The following is a 24,333-nucleotide window of genomic DNA, read 5'->3' on the forward strand; positions in this document are numbered from 1 at the left end:
GAGCACCTTAGTCGTTTTTACAAAAAACAAATCTTGCGAAAGTAAAGCTCTATTCCTCCAAAAGATTGCATTATATACTGAATTTTAAATTTTGGTGCACCTTGATCGTTATTCCCCTTATTCTTCACTTATAGGTAATATTCCGTATGAGGCACACTAATGTTTATTACTTTATCTAAGATGTATGTTGTACCAAATTTGATCTCCTGTATGATGGGTAACTAAGTAAATACAAGTAATAGTTGTATGGCAATGTGGTTCCCCAGTATTATTATTGTCTTACCACAAAGTATGGTCTAGGCTTATGCACATTCAAGACCTCAAAATCAAATTCAAAAATAAAATCAAGGTGGTTATTTCTGAAGACTGACAGAGAAAGTCCTGGCAACCAATATTCTAGGTAATGAAACAAATAGTTTACTGTTAAACAGTTATAATTGTTTCATTTTAAACGACAAACTGTTAATTAAGTCTTTTATTACATTATGTGTGAAACTCCCTGAGTAAGATAATTAGGCTACCAGTCCTAAAAACTTATTCAAGCAAAATATCTATTTTACGGGGTCTAGGCTATTGACACCAGTCTTTTATTCAGAATGCTGTCTTTTGCACTAAGTGATATAGAATGCTGATTCATACCATCAGAACTGCCTATTCCTGACATCTATTGAATTGCAAATTGCTGGAACAGGAATTTAAAATTGAATTTATCGTTTTCAGCTAGTATTTGCCACACAGTGAACGACACTGGGTATGATTTCAAAGTGACGAGATTTATAACCAACAATGGCAATGACGCACTGACAGTCTAACAAAACAATAACTCAGTTCTGATGGGAGGTATACCTCCATAGAGTTCTGTTTCTTCGACGTTTCAAGAATCTTTCGCTTTATGGACATCTATAAGTCATAATAACATGCCTCGCTTACTTCTTTCCCTATTGCAAAGATAACTTAGGTAAGCTTTTGCAATCTTGAATAAACAAGCTGTACAAATGATTTTAAAGTTGAAAACGTGACGAGTAAGGATCAATACCAGTAAGCAAACAAGCGCTTTTTCGGAGTCAGAGCTTCAACTGCTATCGACAAAACCACAGCAGAAGAAGATTGAAATGGATTGCGAAAGAATTCTTCTCGCATCATCTACTTATCTTCTTTGTTATTTTAAGTGTGTAAAGAAGAACAAATATAAAATTCAAGACCAGAAAAACCTTTGAAAGTGCCTTGCTGACAATACATTATTAGCGTAAGGACTGTAATATCTACTGCTTCAAACAACTTTTGCTTGCACACTACAGAAATCACGAACAAAAAGCTATTGTAAACGATCTCCTTGTAAACAACAGTATGCTAATGATTTGGGGCATCTAACATGGCGACGCTGGCTTCAAAACAACGTACAGCGTAATTCTATACCGCCAACTCCACTTACTTTAACCTTCATGTAGAGAGCACACTGCGCATGTCGTTATCTCTGCTTCTGCCACCATGCAATCGTTCAACTACTTACTAACGAAAAAGAAAGCGATGATGAAACACTATGATTCTAGCTGGGATAGCAGTAGATATATGTAATTTTACGGATAGGAATCAGCCATTTCACGAAGCTAAATCAACTGCATTTGCACTATTAATGTGGCGTGATAACAACTGCTAATTATGAAGAATGTGTTATTAAATAGAGAACGGGTTAGCTTGTTCCACATTAATTACTGATTTTCTCAACTTTTTCAGTAAAACCAAACTCCCTCCCTGTTTTTCAAATTCTTACATTTGTGTGGTGTGGATTTAGTTAGCTACCGGCTCAGGGTCAATCACGTTAGGACCAGCGTCTTTGGACTTCGTAGTAGTTGTTCTGCCAGTATTAATAAAGAAAATGAATTTATCCCTGACAGTTAGCAACACGTACTCACCGAGCCTCCGAGTACAGTAAAACCTGGTTTCACATTCAAATTAATAATAAATGAAAATTTCAACTTTGAAATAAAAAGTATTCTGAGAACGTTTGATGGTATTTAAAGTTCTGAGCATTGCAAATTTCGTTACGTAAGATTGTCTCGCTTATGCTTTTGGTATTTTGCTAGATGCCACTTTATACGGAAAACTCATTGATGTTCAGGTTACTATTGGGTAAGGCATTCAAGTTGTTCTGGTGTAAACGACCATTCATATCTAAGAGTTAAAGATAGGAGACTTGCAAATAAAAGCCGGTTTTTTCGTCCGCGCAGGGTATTTCTGCTTACTGAGTGAGCATTTTCTCCCGCTGACTAACGTGGTGGTAGGAGAGAAATCTGTTGCAAAGGAGTTTGTTTACAAGTGCAACATGTCATATCCACTGACATTGGCTCATTGTCGTAAATGCAGAGGAGGACGAGATATATTGAGTCTGACCTACATGCGAAAATTATGTGGTAGATGTGTTTACAGAAGTACTAACTCGAGTAATATTTGTGTATGGAATCATCAGGAACAGCTGTTCCCTATAGCATTTGCAGTACGCCACTAACGGAAGTGTTTTATTCCAAGCAACTGTGGCTGTATGTTTTAGGATTTCATGCCACGTCAGACGACTATACATATACGTGTACCTATACTGAATTTACCGGCACAAAAATGCCAACGGAAACTATCATTTTTGCACCACTTTCTAGACAGCCAAGTCATTGGAACTATAAAACAGCTATACGTTTTCACAGATTCCTATACGGTTTCAAGCCACAATGACATTGTGGAGAAGTATTTACATTCTTTATTGAGTAGTGGAAAAAGCTATGTATACATTCTCCTGTATGGTGCTGAAACATGGACTTGGAGGGAGAAAGACACAGATGGGCTGGAAGCTTTCGAGATTTCGACAAGGCGGAGGATGGAAAGAATAAGTCAGATGGACAGAGTAAAAAATGAAGAGGTGCTGAGAAGAGTGGGAGAGAAAAGACAATTACTAGATGTAATAAAAAGAAGAAAAAGAAATTGATTTGGGCATATATTAAGAAAGAATGGCGGACTGATAAAAGCAGTTTCAGAAGGTTGTGTAGAAGGTAAAAGGAAGCGAGGAAGGGAGATATATCAGATACTGGAGGACGTGATGGACGCTACAACATACAGCAGCCATAAGAAGGAAGCAGTGGATCGCAGAAAATGGAGAGGCAAAGGACCTGCTAATACAGCAGAAAACTGATGATGGTAATGACACTTAGTTACATTAGTTATAGACAAAATATGAGTACAATAAACTGAGTAATTTGAAAGATATTCAGAAATAATTTATCTTTTCAATAGTAACTTTGGTGGAATTGTGCTGTTCTGGATTCGTGGCTTCAATTTTTGCACTGGATGATGACAATAACTAACTACATACCGCAATGAATTTCGACCTTTTCCTTATTTATAAATAAATCACTCCCAAAGTAATCTTTCTGGAGGAAATATTAGTAAGCGCCTTAAAGGGGGCATTCATGAAAAACAAGCACAATTTAAAAGCTGCACAGAATTTTCAATTTTTTAGAAATCCGCAGTTTTTAAGATAAAAAAATTACATTTTTTCCGTGTTTTGCGTGAAATTAAAACATTTGCTGTTGAGTACCTTGGATTACGTGCATTTAATATTTTTTCATTTTCAAAAGATAATCTATGTACCCTTTTCCCTGAAACTATATATATAAATATAAAAATTTTCTGTATTTAATCTCTTTGCTTTTAGTAAGCTCCTCTTACGAGATTTCTTGAATATATAGAATAAGAGAATTTTAATATTTTTTAATTACAATTCTGTAAATGTAATCTAAGATTCATACAAAATTCCAAATCCTGTGCCTCATATCTCAACTTAGACTCAAAATTTCAGATTTTACTCTTGAGACTACATTGACGGGGTGTATGGAAATAAGTGTACAATATTTCATAATTCAAGCCTCATAGATTCTGAGGAGATGTACATAATCTTTAAAAAAACAGAATCTTCAGAAAATACAGTTGAAAGTTCAATCTCACTATTTTCCTTATGAAGGCCCACATATACCTTCAAAATTAATCTTTTGATTCCTAGTTTTCTGCCTTCCTTCTTTGCCAGGTCATCAACTAACATTTCTGGTGCAGAGAGGCGCGGTAGCTGTTTTTCTAAAAATGTCTCGAGTAGAATTTTCTATCCTCTCTAATACCTTGATCGTCGGTACCTTCCATCATTAAATACAAGAATTGTGTCATAAGTTGTAGACATCGTCAAAGAAGTTGTGGAATTTGTTGCCGTATTAACATGGAGTGTCCAAGGTGTCTACAAAGAATGGTGTATTATTCTTAGCCAAGTAATATGTCGCAGGAACAGTGTCCGCTAAAACATTCTAACCAACAGGGACCAGAGACAAATTCCACACCTTCCCATTGATGGTTGTTGGTGCTAGTGAACGATTAGGAACTTACATTGGGCATAATGGACATTTGTCATGGGTTCCTCGCTAATGGCCATCACTCACGTGGGCACATACAGTCGCACACTTTTGTATTTGTCGAACAACGAAGAAAGTGATCGGGAGGTGACTGGGTGAGAGTAGCGTAGTCCGGTAGTTCGTAATTTTGCCACTCTTCAAATGATATGGAACAGCGTGCGCACCGATGGCCGAACGGGACGTTTAACCAGCAGTTAGTCTGATGTGTACTGTGGAAACACCCAAGACGATGACAGTCATCCAGAATACTTTCTTCCAGTAGTGCTAGTCCTGTGAGGTTTGGAAGGTAGGAGAAGAGGTACTGGCGAAAGTAAAACTGTGAGGAGGGTTCGTGAGTGGTGCTTGTGTAGCTCAGTTGGTAGAGCACTTGCACGAGAGAGACAGAGGTCCCGCGTCCGAGACTCGGTGCGGCACACAGTTTTAATCTGCCAGGAAGTTTCGATGACAATCATGTCCACAGGTAGGCACTGGCGTGGTCCTAATTTAATGAACACCAAGGTACGTATCACACCTTAGCTGACCCTATATATCACGCACTATCAATCCCTAGAAAATGTGTGCGACTATTGGAACGACGAGTGAAATGCGAAAAGATCCCCGCACTACGTGATGTAATTGTCAACAACTGTCTGCAACACGATATGGCAAATATGAAAGAAAATTGGACTGTTTCTCGCCTAATTGATCCCATAATCTAGGCTAGTAAAAGTGTTAGAAAATAGTAACAAGGCGCCACCATATGGGGACTAAGATTCATCAGTTGGCCGTATAAGCATCGCTACAAACAAATATTACCTGCACGAACGTCTTGAGCGAGATGACGTAGAACTTGCTGCCCGTGAGAGCGAGCGGCCGCTGAGCGCGGATCATGAGGATCAGGGCAGAGCTCTTGAAGTGGCGGCCCCTGACCTCCGTCCAGCCACAGCCCATGGCTGCCTCGCTGACACGCTCGCTCTGAAACACCACAACATGGTCCCATCGATTGTGTTGATGAGGATGCTTACGAAGCCTGAAACGCTACTCCCACACTATCGGAAACGATGGTGCTACTGCTACTTTTTCAGCAAGAGTATCATAATGTTATTAATTACCAGGAATTTCTTGCAAATCCCTGGTCATGTCGAGACGCATGGATGATACTGACAGACCGCCGAGTCATCCCCTGCCTCATGCCATCGTGCGCGTTCTAAATAGAGAGTTGTTTTCTCCTTTCCAGGTGTTGTAGCCGGTACTTCTCATTCAAGATGCTCCTCAACTGGCATCTCTACGCCGAGGAGATATGGTACCTCCTAATGTCGTGTCGGAGTCCTCTTGCCCGGCATAGTGCATCAACTCGATGTGACACGATCTCAAAAAGTCTTTGGGAGTCCCCTGGACAAGTATTCAGGCATGCTGCCCCTACAGACGTCCATAATCGCGAAAGTGTTGCCGGTGCAGTGTTTTGTGCACGAACGGACCTCTCGACCACGCCCCATAAATGTCCCATGGGATTCACGTCGGGTGATCTTGGTGGCCAAATATTCCTTCGAATTGTCGAGAATTTTCTTCAAACCAGTCGCAAACTGTGACCTGGTGACCTGGCGCATTGTTATCCTCGTTTGGGAACATGAAGTCTATGAATGGCTGCAAATGGTCTCCAAGTAGACGAACATAGCTACATCCAGCCAGTAATCAGTTCAGTTGGACCAGAGGACCCATTCCACTCCATGCAAACACAGCCCACGCCATTATGGAGCCAGCAACGGCTTGCAGAGCGCCTTGTTGACGATCTGGTTCCATGGCTTCGTGGGATATGTGACAAACTCGAAACCTACCATCTGCTCTTACAAACAGAAATCTGGACTTGTCTGAGCAGGCCACCGTTTTCCAGTCGTCTAGGGTCAAACCGGTGCGGTTAAGAGCCCAGGTGAGGTGCTGCAGGCGATGTCCTGCTTTTAGCAAAGGCAGTCACGTCGATCGTCAGCTGCCATAAGCCATTAACGCCGGATATCGCCGCACTGGCCTAACAGATACGTTCGTCGTACGTCTTACATAGATTTCTGTGGTTATTTCACGTAGTGTGGCTTATCTGACAGCGCTGACAACTCTACGCAAGCACCGCTGTTCTCGATCGTTAGGCTGTCTGCCACTGATGAGTCCACACTCCGAGACATTACCTTGGTATTTTCGCCACACTCTTGAAACTGTGGATCTCAGAATATCGATCTCCTAACGATTTACGAAATGGAATGTCCAATGCGTCTAGCTCCATCTACCATTCCACGTTCAAAGACTATTAATTCCCGCCGTGCGGCCAGATTCCCGTCGGAAACCTTTTCACATGAATCACCTGAGTACAAGTGACAGCTCTGCCGACGCCGTGTCCACCTACACCTCGTGTACGCGATTGTACCTCCACCTGTCAATGCACATGTCGCTATACCATGTCATTTGTAGCCTCAGTGTTTACTTTGTGTAGTCCTGCTGAATCCACCAGAAAGGAAGGAAATTTCTGGGAGTAGTTGAAATTTCCTACCCCCATGAACCATGGACCTTGCCGTTGGTGGGGACGCTTGCGTGCCTCAGCGATACAGATGGCCGTACCGTAGGTGCAACCACAACGGAGGGGTATCTGTTGAGAGGCCAGACAAACGTGTGGTTCCTGAAGAGGGGCAGCAGCCTTTTCAGAACTTGCAGGGGCAACAGTCAGGATGATTGACTGATCTGGCCTTGTAACACTAACCAAAATGGCATTGCTGTTCGGGTACTGTGAACGGCTGAAAGCAAGGGGAAACTACAGCCGTAATTTTTCACGAGGGCATGCAGCTTTACTGTATGGTTAAATGATGATGGCGTCCTCTTGGGTAAAATATTACGGAGGTAAAATACTCCCCCATTCGGATCTCCGGGCGGGGACTACTCAAGAGGACGTCGTTATCAGGAGAAAGAAAACTGACGTTCTACGTATCGGAGCGTGGAATGTCAGATCCCTTAATCGGGCAGGTAGGTTAGAAAATTTAAAAAGGGAAATGGATAGGGTGAAGTTAGATATAGTGGGAATTAGTGAAGTTCGGTGGCAGGAGGAACAAGGCTTTTGGTCAGGTGAATACAGGGTTATAAATACAAAATCAAATGGGGGTAATGCACGAGTAGGTTTAATAATGAATAAAAAAATAGGAGTGCGGGTAAGCTACTGCCAACAGCATAGTGAACGCATTATTGTGGCCAAGGTAGACACGAAGCCCATGCCTACAACAGTAGTACAAGTTTATATGCCAACTAGCTCTGCAGATGATGAAGAAATTGATGAAATGTATGATGACATATAAGAAATTATTCAGATAGTGAAGGGAGACGAAAATTTAATAGTCATGGGTGACTGGAATTCGAGAGTAGGAAATGGGAGACAAGGAAACTTAGTTGGTGAATATGGATTGGGGAAGAGAAATGAAGAGGAAGCCGTCTGGGAGAATTTTGCACAGAGCATAACTTAATCACAGCTAACACTTGGTTCAAGAGTCATAAAAGAAGGTTGTATACATGGAAGAATCCTGGAGATTCTAGACGGTTTCAGATAGATTATATAATGGTAAGACAGAGATTAGGAATCAGGTTTTAAATTGTAAGACATTTCCAGGGGCAGATGTGGACTCTGACCAAAATCTATTGGTTATGAACTGTAGATTAAAACTGAAGAAACTGCAAAAAGGTGGGAATTTAAGGAGATGGGACCTGGATAAACTGACTAAACCAGAGGTTGTACAGAGTTTCAGGGAGAGCGTAAGGGAACAATTGACAGGAATGGGGGAAAGAAATACAGTAGAAGAAGAATGGGTAGCTCTAAGGGATGAAGTAGTGAAGGAAGAAGAGGATCAAGTAGGTAGAAAGACGAGGGCTAGTAGAAATCCTTGGGTAACAGAAGAAATATTGAATTTAATTGATGCAAGAAGAAAATATAAAAACGCAATAAATGAAGCACGCAAAAAGGAATACAAACGTCTCAAATATGAGATCGACAGGATGTGCAAAATGGCTAATCAGGGATGGCTAGAAGGCAAATGTAAGGATGTAGAGGCTTATTTCACTAGGGGTAAGATAGATACTGCCTACAGGAAAATTAAAGAGACCTTTGCAGAAAGGAGAACCATTTGCATGAATATCAAGGGCGTTGATGGAAACCCAGTTCTAAGCAAAGAAGGGAAAGCAGAAGGAGTATATAGAGGCTCTATACAAGGGCGATGTACTTGAAGACAGTATTATGGAAATGGAAGAGGATGTAGATGAGGATGAAATGGGAGATACGATACTGCGTGAAGAGTTTGACAGAGCACTGAAAGACCTGCGTCGAAAGAAGGCTCCGGGAGTAGACAACATTCCATTGGAACTACTGATGGCCTTAACAGAGCCATTCCTGACAAAACTCTACCATCTGGTGAGCAAGATGTACGAGACAGGCGAAATATCCTCAGACTTCCAAGGGAATATAATAATTCCAATCCCAAAGAAAGCAGGTGTTGACAGATGTTAAAAATTACTGAACTATCAGTTTCATAAGTCACAGCAGCAAAATACTAACGCGAATTCTTTACAGACGAAAGGAAAAACCGGTAGAAGCCGACCTCGGCGACGTTCAATTTGGATTCCGCAGAAATGTTGGAACACGTGAGGCAATACTGACCCCACGACTTATCTTAGAAAATAGATTAAGGAAAGGCAAACCTACATTTCTAGCATTTGTAGACTTAGAGAATGTGTTTGACAATGTTGACTGGAATATTCTCTTTCAAATTCTGAAGGTAGCAGGGGTAAAATACAGGGAGCGAAACGCTATTTACAGTTTGTACAGAAAACAGATGGCAGTTATAAGAGTCGAGAGACATGAAAGGGAAGCAGTGGATGGGAAGGGAGTGAGACAGGGTTGTAGCCTATCCCCGATGTTATTCAATCTGTGTGTTGAGCATGCAGTGAAGGAAACAAAAGAGAAATTGGGAGTAGGTATTAAAATCTATGGAGAAGAAATAAAAACGTTGAGGTTCGCCGATATCATTCTAATTCTGTCAGAGACAGCAAAGGACTTGGAAGAGCAGTTGAACGGAATGGACAGGGTCATGAAAGGAGGGTATAAGATGAACATCAACAAAAGCAAATCGACGATAGCGGAATGTAGTCGAATTAAGTCGGGTGATGCTGAGGGAATTAGAGTAAGAAATGAGACAAAGTTGTAAAGGAGTTTTGCTGTTTGGGGAGCAAAATAACTGATGATGGTCGAAGTAGGGAGAATATGAAATGTTTACTGGCAATGGCAAGGAAAGCGTTTCTGAAGAAGAGAAATTTGTTAACATCGAGTATAGATTTAAGTGTCAGGAAGCTGTTTCTGAAAGTATTTGTATGGAGCGTAGCCATGTATTGAAGTGAAGGTTAGGTTAGGTTAGTTTTGTTTAACGTCCCGTCGACAACGAGGTCATTAGAGACGGAGCACAAGCTCAGATTAGGGAAGGATGGGGAAGGAAATCGGTCGTGCCCTTTCAAAGGAACCATCCTGGCATTTGCCTGAAACGATTTAGGGAAATCACGGAAAACCTAAATCAGGATGGCTGGAGACGGGATTGAACCGTCGTCCTCCCGAATGCGAGTACAGTGTGCTAACCACTGCGCCACCTCGCTCGGTATGGAAGTGAAACATGAACGATAAATAGTTTGGACAAGAAGAGAATAGAAGCTTTCGAAATGTGCTGCTACAGAAGAATGCTGAAGATTAGATGGGTAAATCAATTAACTAATGAGGAGGTATTGAACAGGATTGGGGAGAAGAGACGTTTGTGTCACAACTTTATTAGAAGAAGGGGTCGGTTGTTAGGACATGTTCTGAGGCATCAAGGGATCACCAATTTAGTTTTGGAGGGCAGCGTGGAGGGTAAAAATCGTAGAGGGAGACCAAAAGATGAATACAGATTCTGTAGGATGTAGGTTGTAGTAGGTACTGGGAGATGAAGAAACTTGCACAGGATAGAGTAGCATGGAGAGCTGCATCAAACCAGTCTCAAGACTGAAGACCACAACAACAACAACATATGTGATACAAAAAATTGTTCATTATCTGTTTCGTAATACAAGAGGAAAAAGTTAATCCTGCTCTGGAGCACATTCGGATGTCTTAAAACTTGAAGTCACATCAGAATTGTAGCGACCGTTAACCACCCAGAGTATCTCGAACAGGAACAAATATCACAGAACATCATAGGTAGGTCTGCCGCTTTCAGAACAAACAACCAAGTGTTCCCTTCAACACCTAACCAAAGTTGAAGTTCCATAGCGGCTGTTCACCACCCAGAATGGGTCACCTAAACGTCTGAATCATGCATGTTACCGAGCGACGTGGCGCTGTGGTCAGCACACTGGACTCGCAATCAGGAGGACGATAGTTCAATCCAGCGTCCGGTTTTCCGTGATTTCCCCAAAATCGCTTCAGACAAACGCGAGGGTGATTCCTTTGAAAGGGGATAGTCGACTTGATTCCTCATCCCTAATCCAATGGGACCGATGATCTCGCTGTTCAGTCACCTGCCCCAGATCAACCAACCAACCAATGATGCACATTACCTAAGGGAGGTATCACTTCTTCCAAAATAAACGGAAAAATGCCCAGAGTCGCCCCCTTGAACTCTTCACTCGAACAGTCCCGGTCTCCACTTCTGTACTGTTCTGATACTGTCCGTTTTTCCATTACCTGAAGGCTACCCCCTCAAAAATACGTCTTTCCTAGGTTCTGCTGGCATCATTCCACTCAACATGAACATTTCGTGGACTAAACTAATACGTTATAAACAGATTTAAATAAAGAAATGTCATGAACACTCACATCATTTACTTTAAATATAAGTAGTAGTTGGTTCGTAAATCAATAAACCAATTTTTCCGCAAATGTACTGATGTTAAATGACAACACATTTTCGTTAAATTTTGTGTAAACTGTTACTTATGCCTTCTTGACAGAAGTGCGTTTTGTCTCTTTTCAACTTTGGTCTCAGTTAACACATGATACTTGTACTGTTTCTCCTTGGGTTTAAAAAAATGTAAACAAAATATTGCGATGAATTCTATAAAGAACCGATAAGTTACGCTAAGGAGGAAGAGATAGAAGTACAATGGACATGTTATTCCATGGAATCTTGCGCTTCTATGCATGAATTATCTTTCCTTTGTCATTCGCTTATCTGCTTGGATTCGGACCTAAGAGGACGTCCTTGTGTAAAGCTCATCTTGCTGTACCAGCTAATAACGTAAGTTGTTCTTAAAAGCAGAAAAATATAATGGTTATTTTGTCAAAAGAATCTGTGTATGCGGTCAATCGATTTGCAGTCTGATTCCTGGATTGTCCTAAATAGATGTGGGGCTCAACAAAGAATTTTCATTGTTAGGCGCCATCTTAGGAAATCTTTAACATTTTTCTTTTAGCTCATCTACGAGACGTGCCGTCGGTTAGGACAATTAACTTTCTTGCAGATCCCACGAGCCCGGCGGCCTCTGATAATAATTTAACAATTTTTACTTACAGCTTTTCTTTATATAACGAGATAACATCCCAGGCAGAAAAGGTCTGGTCACAGGATTCCTGTTCCACTATAGGATTTGATTTACAGATGCTACTCTTGTGATCTGGTTTTGGGGACTCGAGACGAAACCACGAACTTAAGCTAAGTATTGCAGCAGTTTACATCGAACAGACGTGTGAAATATTCTCTGGTGCAATAAGCACACGACCTCTCACAAGCCTGGAAAAATATCTGTGGCGTTGGATAAAGAAGGAAAGGACAAATAACTATCGACGATTACGTAACTACCCTGAGAACTGAGCTAGTTTATTAATTACTGATCTGTGTCGGACTAACTTAAAAGATATTGCATTATGAAGAACATTCTTGTGAGTCATTTTTAGAAAAGTGTTTTCAATCGCTACTATTGAGTCATTAAGAGTACAATTACACTGCCAAACGGCGGTACATTTTTACGTATCACTATTTTTTATATTTTTAAATTACACACTGACCACCTTTAAATAAGCACAGTTTTCTAATAACACTTGCAATAAACATTTAAATAAATTCATTAGCAAAATAGTTAGCTATTCATTATATGGCTACAAAAGTATGAGGATAAGTGAGGAATTCATGTTGCATTCATTCGCTGTGCAATTCTTGGGAACGTGATGTTCTTACTAATATTTGCTTAATGAAAACATGCAAAGAATCTAATAAATCAGCTGAAAACATTGCTACAGATACGTAGCATTCAGAGACTATTGCTATAGTGCAGTGCTGTCACCTGGGGTATCGTGTGCTGAAATTCCATGAACCGTTTAACAACTGTTATTTCAGATGTCCATTCTGAGAAGGTTAATTTGGTGTCTAATAACTTCTGAGGTCAGCAGTTCCCTAGAACATAGAACTACTTAAAGCGAACTAACCTAAGGACATCACACACATCTATGCCCGAGGCAGGATTCGAACCTGCGACCGTAGTGGTCGCGCCGTTCCAGACTGTAGCGCCTAGAACCGCACGGTCACCCCGGCCTGCTTATTTTATCATTCCATAAGAGTCAGTTGACTGAATCGTGATGCACCAGCACGCATAGTAGTCCCGTTCCAGAATCAATAATCCGTTAGCATTAGAGAGCCCCTGCATGTTTTAACTCACTAGAGGTCATGCAACCCCACAATGTTTGGACGAGACGCCAATATTGTCTGGCGCTAGGGCAATGACAAAAGTTACGAGTGTCAGGTCACTGGTAGGTGCCTCTAAAGTGAGGATTTCGTCCTGACTGTTGTTTCTACTAGATAGAACACTCGCAATTGACGTAGCAACTCAAGTAGTAATCTAAATGGGAGACAAATATAAGCTAGTTGTACCAAAGCAAAAATAAAACTTGCAAGGCGCAGTGGATGGGAGTGGCAAACTTTAGCGTAATCATTGTATGACATCGCCATTCATCAAGGCCGGCGATAACATGTCGACAATCGATTTATGATTGAAGAAAAATCTATATTTTGTTCATATAATAATTGAGTACTATACAGTGGCATATTGGGGCATAACTGTAACACATACGATTGAACCACATGATAAATCAGACCACCACGTTCTGTTAAAAATCTTTACCTGAGGTGAGAGTAGAATGTGAGAACTTTAGCATAGTAAACTGGAACGCATCCACAAGACCAGAGCCTGCCGGGATGGCCGAACTGTTCTAGGCGCTACAGTCTGGAACCGCGCGACCGCTACGGTTGCAGGTTCGAATCCTGCCTCGGGCATGGGTGTGTGTGACGTCCTTAGGTTAGTTAGGTTTAAGTAGTTCTAAGTTCTAGCGGACTGATGACCTCAGAAGTTTAGTCCCATAGTGCTCAGAGCCATTTTTTGAACAAGACCAGACAGTATTGGCCCAAAACTCTACAGAGAAATCACAAAAAAAAAAGAATCAGGATGGATAAACAGGGATTTGAATAACAATGCACCCAAACAAACAGCGTATATGAATTTTTGCATGAACGTTGTCAGCTGCCTCATCGAGCGGACATTTTGTAGCTCCGTCACTACTATGAGACGTGGTGACATTAAGTCAATTTATGGAAATGAATCTGACTGTTGAACCCTAACAGAAATATGAGGTTTGTGCAAGTACTCAGAGTATAATGTTAAGTATCTTGAGGCACACAGGTGTTGTGTACTACAAACTACTTTCCAGGTTTTGTACGTGACAGCTGGCATTTGTTGCCATAAAGCGAGATGACTTTTGAGATCTATACAAAACGAACAAGAGGACTGCAGCAAATGTTGCTATAGTCTGGTGATGGCCGATGCTATTCTGTAGAATTAAAGAAACAAGCTGTGAGAGGGCCGTGGGACATCACTCTTCATCGCAGTTACTCCCCTGATCTTAAGCAATATAGTGTTCACCTTTTACTGCCTCTGTCGAACAAGCACCAACAAATTCCTTTCCTGGCAAAATATGCTATTCGACCATCATTTAACAAAACAGTTATTGACGTGGTATCACTAAAGTACCTGAGCGTTGCCTGGCTGTTTTAGTTAATGTGAGATATTTTCATCTGCGTCATTATTTTCTCTCTTATGCTTATCTGTTGTATCAGTTGAAGATGAAGACATGAAGTATGTGAATGAGTCCACAATCATTTTATTTTTGGCACTTTTATTTTCACAAGTCCGTCTTGATCACACAGATTTCCTTACACTTTATTACCGGTTTCGGTTTCCCGCCATTTTCAGATCTATTGTAAAAATAAAAATTGTGTAAGCGACCAGGATCAATTAGTTAAGACTAAATTTATACAGTATTAATGATGCATGAAATATAAAAATATAAAATGTTTATAGCCATGTGTAGCAGCCATACATAGCGTTAAATTACACTGATAAAAAATCGTCGTCAAGTTAAACATGAGAATACATGGTACGTGCTGTTAATACTCAGATTGCGTCAGGTATTTACACAAGAACCTACTGCCAGCAGAGTTCACTTTAGCTAGAGTACATAGTAAATCAGTGTCGCCAATATCAAGATTAAAATGCAGTATGCACTGTCTTTAGTGCATGCTACATTTTTCTGGCATAGCTTCTTCGACGTTTGAAGTCAACAGTGTGTGTATGTGGTGGGGGGGGGGGGGGGGTGGGGAGCAGGGGAGAAGACAAAGTCCCAGTTTTGCACCCTTCATATTGTATATTACCTTTCTTTCTCTTTAGATTGTTTTTTTTCCAATATCAACGGCAACGTCAGAAATACCTCTCTAGTTACTTTACCTTTCCTAAAGCCAGACTGATCGTCATGTATCACATCCTCGAATTTCTTTTCCATTCTTCTACCAGCAACTTGGATGCGTGAGCTGTTAAGCTGAGTGGAAGGTAATTCTCGCACATCTCATATGAGAATGCAGGCTTTCTAGGCGAATCTCGATCATAAAATCTTCTCCGGTTGACAGCCGAGTCAATGTGTTGTTCTCCAGCAGTTTCTTACTTGCCGTCTACAGGCGAAGTGAACAACACATTCACTCGGCGGTCAAACCGAGAAGCTTTTATCCTCGCGCATCACGTCCGTTGACATCTTCGGAACTAACTTTTTTTTTTTATTTACAATTTATCTGTTGCCATTTACAAAAGAACTGCCACATTGCTACTAAGAGAGGTCGTGCTTTCACAATATGAAATTGTACATGTACAGAATGTTAAACCTATTCGTTATTTCTTATTTTTAATTGGAATTAACAATATTTCAGCCTTAAATACTTATGGGCTTTTAAGTAATGAAGAAACGATAATCTTAAAAATAATAATTTATCAGTTGAAAATAGGAATTTATGCATGAATAGAAGACGGTGTGGCATATTATAACTTTAAGACATTATAAATTTGGATTTTTTTCAATAAACGAGATTTTTGCATTTAAGATGTATGGACAAAAGATAATAAACCATATTTTCTGGAAGAATAAAAACGGAAGATAGGAACGATGATAGTAAAAGAATGTCCCTTCACCAATTGTGCATGACGGTGAGTGTTTTGAAATTGTCCATCAAGCGGAAGACCGCCAATAACAGCTTTTCACCTAAATCTAACATCTACTATAAATTTCCAAATAACTCAACTTTAATCTCTAATAATTGTGTTTACAATATGTTGTCAATATGTCCTTTTTCTTTTTGGATACAGAGATGTGATTAATATCTTGCATTTTTTTTAAAAAAAAAGAAGGCTGTTGTGTTGTTTATTTAGGATATTTGTTCATTTTCATTTATGGTCGTGTTGTAATCAGTGTTTTCGCCTGATATCATGGCGGAATCAGTGATGGTTTTCACCCTATGGATTCCTTCCTATCTTTGCATATAGGCTCGTTGTCTGACTCGGACATACTCCCTATAGGTCGCTTTGTATATATCGTCAGCGAGTGCGTTTAACATGGTCGATTGATCTTCATCTCTGGGCATTGCGTATATGGTTCCCTCAGACGCTCGCGGTTTAACTGCGTAAGATAGCGGTCGTGTCCGGTTAAGAACTGGACCACACCGCGCCTGGGATCGATATGCTTGAGTTTTAAACACTCCTTTACATCGAGAAACAATCAGTGTAACCTGTGGCTCTTATCACTTATGTCCCACTCACCTACCCAGATATCCAGTACAATTGTTTAATTGGCCCTTGCTGTCAACTGGTGGTCCAGTGGTCTTTCGAACCTAGTCGTGCCTTCCCACCTTAATCCAGTATATAGTCCCTCTATATCTCATCGTAACGTCTGTTGGGTAGATTCCGACTACCACACTGAGGTGGTGCCGTGAGCTCCCGATAGTCTAAGTAAACCGCTTCTTTGTCCTCGCCCGACGAATGTCCGGTTAGTTGATAGGCTTAACGTGGGAACCAATGTGATGCCGGCGAAGCTAAGTACCGATTCGAAAAGAGCACAGTAGTGAGTCCGTAGCTGACAAGGAGACTTTAAATTGGTCTGAATTTAGTCTTGCCAATTTGTGTAGTATTTATTCTGCTTTGTTTGTGACAATGTGCAAGTGTTAATGGAAATTTTGCTTTTCACCTACATGTACCGCAAGACTGCTAGTGGTGACAGCTCCTTTAATATTTGTGTCCCTATTTTAACGCTAGGGTTTCTCTGTTGTTGTGACTCCACAGTGTTATTGTTTTGAGTGTTCCATTTGCTCTTTCTTTCAGCTGGGACCTATTAGCAGCAGACACTACGACCGAAAGATCGTCCGCTAATGCGACAACTCCATATGTCGTTATTGTTCCCTCCAGTAGTAGCAGGACGGGTTCAATAGTGATATGCCAGACGATGGGGCCACAGATCATCCCCTGGGAGCAGCCTTTTGTAATTCGTTTTATTACTTTTCCACCGTCCAACTGCCGTTCGCCCACTCTGCTCTTACAGTAGTGTTGCAGACTGTTGTATAGTGTTTCGGGTACCTCCAGCTGTCTGAGTCTCTTGAACATAGCGAGCCACCAGAGGTTATCAAAGGCCCCCACAATGTCACTCATAATTGCAATTGTATGCTTAGTCCTCGTCTTAATGGCAAATTTTAATGGTTGTTTGATGATATCATCCATCGACTTTCCCTCTCTGAAAAAGAATTGGTTTTCGCTTAGGCCATGGACAGCTACGTGTACGTTAAAACGCATAGAAAGTAACATTTCCCGGACCTTGGCAAGTGCATTTCTAAGTCACATAGGCCTACATGACGTGGGGTCTGATGGATCCCTACCAGCTGTCTTCTTTATTACGAGTGCCTTGGAGGCCTTCCAAACTGTAGGCACACGATCCAGCCGTAGAGCGTCATTTAGCACAGTTGTAAGGAATGGGGTGATCTATGGTATCATCTATTTTAATACTTCTGAATGAATTCTGTCTGGTCCACGTGCTTTCTTGGTTTTGAACTCTGAGATCATTATTGCAAAAGGACACGTGATTATGGCAGTGTTGCATGTTGCGTCCAGTTATTCTCGCAGGGTTCCTTGTTGGTGTGTGCCAGTGTTTACGACGACCTTGTGCAGCAGGAAATGTGCTGTTCGTCTCCATCCCTTTGTCATCCACACCGTCATCTTGTCTTAGCGTTCCCAGAACTAGTGTGCTATTTATTATTTCAGTAGTTATTTTGTATGGTTCCCATCGCATATTTGTCTGTATTTGCGGTGCCACGTGTCTGTACGAGTGTTGTTGACGTGTTTTGAAGAAATCAAGAAATCGTCTTTGGACTAGTCTCCTACGAGACTGTATGCTTCTTTATCTATGTCTACTATTGACCGCTGGTATAGTCGCCTCGCTTTCAGATTTCTTGTTTTAGTCTAGTCCGTTTATTTATCCATGGTATTTGTGTGCGTTTTGTGTTCTGTGTTTTTGGTACTGATCTAGTTTGTGCCTTTATGATGAGATCGTAAGCATGTGCGCCTTGAAGTCAATCCTTCTGTCGATGGTTTCTAGGTCTCCGCCTTGTACGATTCCTCTTATTCTCCCCCGGTCAGCTTTATGGAATAGTAAGTATCGGGTGTGCACTGTGTTGGTTGTGTTGTTCTCTACTGTAAGTCTGAAAGTGACAGTAATGTGGTCGTTTTCAGTCCGTTATGCGTTCTCTGGCAGCGTTATTTAAGAGTGTGTTGTCTAATTACTTTCCGATCCCTCATGACCACTGTGTGTCGGTATATTCCCTTCTACATTAACTGCGTGTAGTCGCGTTTCCTGTACAATGTTGTTTATTATATGTCGTCTGCTGTGCTGGAATTCCACAGAGTGACCTAGTGTCTATCTCCGAGGATATGAGCAGCTTCTTATCTTGTGCGTTTTCAGCTATTAGTTTTATGTAATTTGCATTGGGCGCTATGGAGTGATTGCTTTGCCCATATAGTGAAGCAATTGTCCATATATCTCCTTGGCACGAAAGTTCAATTGTTTTAAATTGCTCATCACATAATTCGATTGTTTTGACAGCATTTATATATTTATCTAATATGGAAACTGCTGCCTTGCTGTCCTGACTACCGGTTACGGTTACCACATTTGTCGGGAACCCTGTCAAGTGGCCTTGGTTGGTGTATGGCTCTTGTAGACAGAGTGTGTCTATGTTTAGGTCTTTAACTATTTTGGGGAGTTCAACAGTAACTGACTTGCTCCTCATTGAATTCAGCTGAAGAATGGGCATTGGTGATGCTGTGGTGTTTAACGTGTACGTAGCATTTGCTACCAGTCTGAGCACAGTCGAAGTACGTCTGTCTGTGAGCGTTGACATGGTCGGCATAACTCTTATCCATGTTCTTCTCTTCGTATACATACTTGTATCATTATGTCTAACAACTGGTCGGGGTCAGTTGATATGCCATCCATCTTAAGGGTGATTCTGTTTACTGCGTATTGGGGAACAGACAGATTCACCCCATGGTTGCAGATGCCTAAGTAGCATTCTTTTAGCTGTCTGTAAAATTTCCTTTCTTTCTAACCTCCTTAGCTTAATGTTAAGTTCATTCACTACGATTAAAGATACACTCCTGGAAATGGAAAAAAGAACACATTGACACCGGTGTGTCAGACCCACCATACTTGATCCGGACGCTGCGAGAGGGCTGTACAAGCAATGATCACACGCACGGCACAGCGGACACACCAGGAACCGCGGTGTTGGCCGTCGAATGGCGCTAGCTGCGCAGCATTTGTGCACCGCCGCCGTCAGTGTCAGCCAGTTTGCCGTGGCATACGGAGCTCCATCGCAGTCTTTAACACTGGTAGCACGCCGCGATAGCGTGGACGTGAACCGTATGTGCAGTTGACGGACTTTGAGCGAGGGCGTATAGTGGGCATGCGGGAGGCCGGGTGGACGTACCGCCGAATTGCTCAACACGTGGGGCGTGAGGTCTCCACAGTACATCGATGTTGTCGCCAGTGGTCGGCGGAAGGTGCACGTGCCCGTCGACCTGGGACCGGACCGCAGCGACGCACGGATGCACGCCAAGACCGTAGGATCCTACGCAGTGCCGTAGGGGACCGCACCGCCACTTCCCAGCAAATTAGGGACACTGTTGCTCCTGGGGTATCGGCGAGGACCATTCGCAACCGTCTCCATGAAGCTGGGCTACGGTCCCGCACACCGTTAGGCCGTCTTTCGCTCACGCCCCAACATCGTGCAGCCCGCCTCCAGTGGTGTCGCGACAGGCATGAATGGAGGGACGAATGGAGACTTGTCGTCTTCAGCGATGAGAGTCGCTTCTGCCTTGGTGCCAATGATGGTCGTATGCGTGTTTGGCGCCGTGCAGGTGAGCGCCACAATCAGGACTGCATACGACCGAGGCACACAGGGCCAACACCCAGCATCATGGTGTGGGGAGCGATCTCCTACACTGGCCGTACACCACTGGTGATCGTCGAGGGGACACTGAATAGTGCACGGTACATCCAAACCGTCATCGAACCCATCGTTCTACCATTCCTAGACCGGCAAGGGAACTTGCTGTTCCAACAGGACAATGCACGTCCGCATGTATCCTGTGCCACCCAACGTGCTCTAGAAGGTGTAAGTCAACTACCCTGGCCAGCAAGATCTCCGGATCTGTCCCCCATTGAGCATGTTTGGGACTGGATGAAGCGTCGTCTCACGCGGTCTGCACGTCCAGCACGAACGCTGGTCCAACTGAGGTGCCAGGTGGAAATGGCATGGCACGCCGTTCCACAGGACTACATCCAGCATCTCTACGATCGTCTCCATGGGAGAATAGCAGCCTGCATTGCTGCGAAAGGTGGATATACACTGTACTAGTGCCGACATTGTGCATGCTCTGTTGCCTGTGTCTATGTGCCTGTGGTTCTGTCAGTGTGATCATGTGATGTATCTGACCCCAGGAATGTGCCAATAAAGTTTCCCCTTCCTGAGACAATGAATTCACGGTGTTCTTATTTCAATTTCCAGGAGTGTATTATTGGCTGCCATGGACGCTGCTTTTGTGGTACTGAACGCCATCGGGCTGATTCCGGGTGAGAGTATCTTTGGAACAGAGGTGGTTATTTTGCACGGCGCCGTTGGTAGTCAGTGCGTTGGACCTCGTGACGGCGTCCTGGGACGTAGGTGTGGCGTCAGGAGGTGTGCTGAGGTCGGCGTTTTGTGGCGTGTGCTGCGTATCTTGCTGTCACACTACCTACACAACGTAACACGCGTTAATCTCCTCTTTTAACACACGCAAAGTTCTAAGAATACTTCGTGCGTCTGTAGAAGACTTTTTATAGGTGTTACTAGCGTTACGATACCATCTGTTACACTGAAAGTAGGCGGCTTCTTCTGATTCGGTTTGTTGTTGCAAGAACGAGAATTGATTGTTTGTGGAGGTTTATTGCTTCGCTATTTGGTGGCACTGTTGGATTGTGCAGTGGCTGATTGTCATACCGGCGTAGTATCGGTTGCTGTTGTGGTGGTTCCATCTGTTGCTGTGATTTGATTATGTGTGTTACACTCATCACCTGTATTCATCATCATATTCGTTGTCATCGTCACTACCTTTGTTTTAATTGTGGATTATATTTTGTGTACTCGTAGTCTCTGGTTGTGATTTTGGAGTCAGTAGTGTACCATGCGTGGATGTTTCTATGTCTATGTCTCCTTCTTCTCTGTCTCTTTCTCGCCACTTTCGTTGTTGTCATCATATTCGTTGTCATCGTCACTACCTTTGTACGCACGACCATTTCACGAGCGTACCGTAAATATTAAGAATCAGTTAAAACATCAAATTTCTGACATCGAGGCGGCCGGATAAAGATCCTCTAACCATGGGGCCAACGACGAGTGAAGAGAATCGTTCGACATGACAGAAGCGCCACCTTTCTGGAAATTGCTGCAGATTTCAATACTGAACCGTTAATAAGTGTCAGTGTGCGAATCATTCAACGAAACATTCGTTGTTGAAACTTTCGTTGTTGTCGCATTCTATAATATGTGGTTTCGTCACAGTACTTGGTGGTATTGTGCCCGGATTCAGTTGTCTATCTGATACGAAAGCCACAGGCTCTAATTAGTGCTGACAGTTGGTTGTATCGTATTTACTTCCCTTCTTATTGATGTTCCTGGTTTTGTTAGGTTTTCGATAGTTGTGCGTTTTGTATATTCCCTTACGTTGGTTCTAGTGTTTGGAGTGTCTATTCTCAAGGCTGTGTAGTTTTCGCCAGTATCTGAGTGTTCTCGATAATTTTTTAACGTGTCCTCTAATTCCTCTGTTCTTTGGATTTACGAGGTTTGAAAGTTAATGAAGTAGAACGTCTGTTTCTTTATTAGATTTCCTACCTCGTTATGTTCGATCCGTTTAAGGCCACGTATTAGTGTAACTCTCCGCTAGTGTTGTTGTATCTAATAGAGCGAGTATATGACTAATTCCTGGCGCTATGCGGTAGTAGGTCCAGCTGTCGGCGCCATGAGACGGCACGCCGGAAATTTCTGCTTCTGGTAGAGGCAGATTTGTCTTTTCTTGTGGCAGTGTCGTGTATATTATTATTGTTCGCTGTGTATTCATTAGTTACCGTAATCAGTATTGCTCATGAGAATGTCTAATAACTGTCTGCATGTCTGGCAGTCCCCTCCTTTTCGCTTATTACATCGTCTTCTCGTGTTTCTACGTAGGATCCATGCTACGGTTTCCCTGACACTGCATTCGGACGTTTTATGGCCGGCTTGGCCACGTTTGGCTCATATAGCCTCTTTGTTTGTACATGTTTTTGTCGAGTGATTATAGTCGCAGCACTTGTAACATTGACTCACAACGGTGACGTCTTTGACACTAATTGACTCGAAGTCAATGTGGACCTATTGCTTTTGGTGAGGTACCAATAAAGTTTTGGTGTTCCCACAAGAACATGATGGTTGTAGCCACGCCATTTGGGACCTGTTTTGAAGTGAATTTTCACATCTTGCTCGAATTCTTTTCTCGACCTTCCGTTGTTTAGGTTCTGCTCATGGAGAGTCTCGAGAAATTCGTTGTCAGTGGTTGTCTCAGGGACCCTGTGGACTATAATTAGAGGCTTTTGCGTTCTGGGACCTTCGCATACGATGCTGCCCAGTCGCTTCGTTTTTTCCATAACGTTTCTGTAGTTATCTTCCGTAGCAACTTTGGGTTGTTCCAACTGATTTGACATGCATGTTCTTTTTTCTGGGATTTATGTTTTGCGTCAGTGTTTGCCTGACTGATTTTGCGTCTTGATTGCCTGTTGATTTGATGAACAATGTAGTGGTTTATTTAGCTTTAGCCACTTCGATACGCTTTGCCTCATTTTCTTTTGGGCTGCTGTACACCAAAGTGTCAGGTTGATTGTGTGCTTGCTCAGTCACCTTTGTGGTGAGTTCCGTAATTTGTTGTTGCAACTCCTTATTGCGTGTGCTCAGTGAATTATTTTCAATCTCTAATATTCCTAATTGTTCTTTCAGATATTCTATTTACATCTCGTTTTCAAGGTCTGATGGTTTTTGGTGGTCAGGCCAAAGTCGACTTTTCTTCTCCTGTTGTGATTCAACCTTTGCTTCAGCTGTTGTCAGCTGGAAAGCAAGCGGGAACGTTTATGTCTTAAAGTCGTGAGTTTACTCGTCGACAAAGTTCTGCTCCTAAATTAGAGATTATTTTGTCTACGGCCGCCAGTTTATGACTCTGGGACATCGGGGTGTAATCGTCAGTTGTGGACGCCATTTCCACTGGGTTGTGCAGAGCATCTATTAGCGACCTACCCCATACCGTCGGACCCCGCCTAATGTCTGCCACCGGAGTGGCGTTTTCTGCACTTAATCTACGTAACCGAGCCAGGGTTGCTGGACAGCTCTCTATATTGAGACTGAGTTCTCTTTCCTAATTCTGTAATTTTCCTTTTCAGATATGTCCATTCGTGTTCAGCTGAACTACCTACTAAGCTATTACTTATCGGAGTATCTACAGCCTCCGAGAACTTAAAGCGTACCTCTTCAATCCTTAGAACTTCTGTATCCCACCTCTATGCCCCTTGACTCTTCCTAAACAGTCTCTTACAAATCAAGCTACCCTTCATCAGCGCTAAATTGTGAACTAAGCCTATTTCTGCTCCTAAATATGCCATACAATGTTGTATCTGATTTCGGTGTCGCTGTCACACCTTGATATAATCTGATATCTTCCAGTTCCTCCTGGCCTTTTCCAAGTATACTTCTCCCAGTTGTGATATTTGAAGAGACAAGTCGCTTTTACTAGGTGAAATTTAGTGCAGAACTCAGTTAGGATTTCTCGTCTATCATTCCTAGCAGCAAGCGCATGTTCTCCTATAACTCTTTCTCCTGCTCATTCCACTACAACCGCATTCCAGTCCCCCATGACTAGGAGATTTTCATCTCCTTTTACGTATTGACTCACCAGTTCAATA

General features: G+C 42.3%; 1 protein-coding gene across 1 annotated transcript in view; it reads right to left on the reverse strand.

The window, feature by feature from the left end:
- The window catches only part of LOC126485020 (odorant receptor Or2-like), a 161,173-nt gene that overhangs the window by 10,154 nt on the left and 126,686 nt on the right, over positions 1-24,333 (reverse strand). The window contains exon 7 of the mRNA XM_050108624.1: positions 5,238-5,396. Within this exon, the coding sequence (XP_049964581.1) occupies positions 5,238-5,396 (159 nt within the window). The remainder of the gene's footprint in view (positions 1-5,237; positions 5,397-24,333) is intronic.

This window comes from Schistocerca serialis, chromosome 6 (genome assembly GCF_023864345.2).
Source record: "Schistocerca serialis cubense isolate TAMUIC-IGC-003099 chromosome 6, iqSchSeri2.2, whole genome shotgun sequence".
Lineage (NCBI taxonomy): Eukaryota > Metazoa > Arthropoda > Insecta > Orthoptera > Acrididae > Schistocerca > Schistocerca serialis.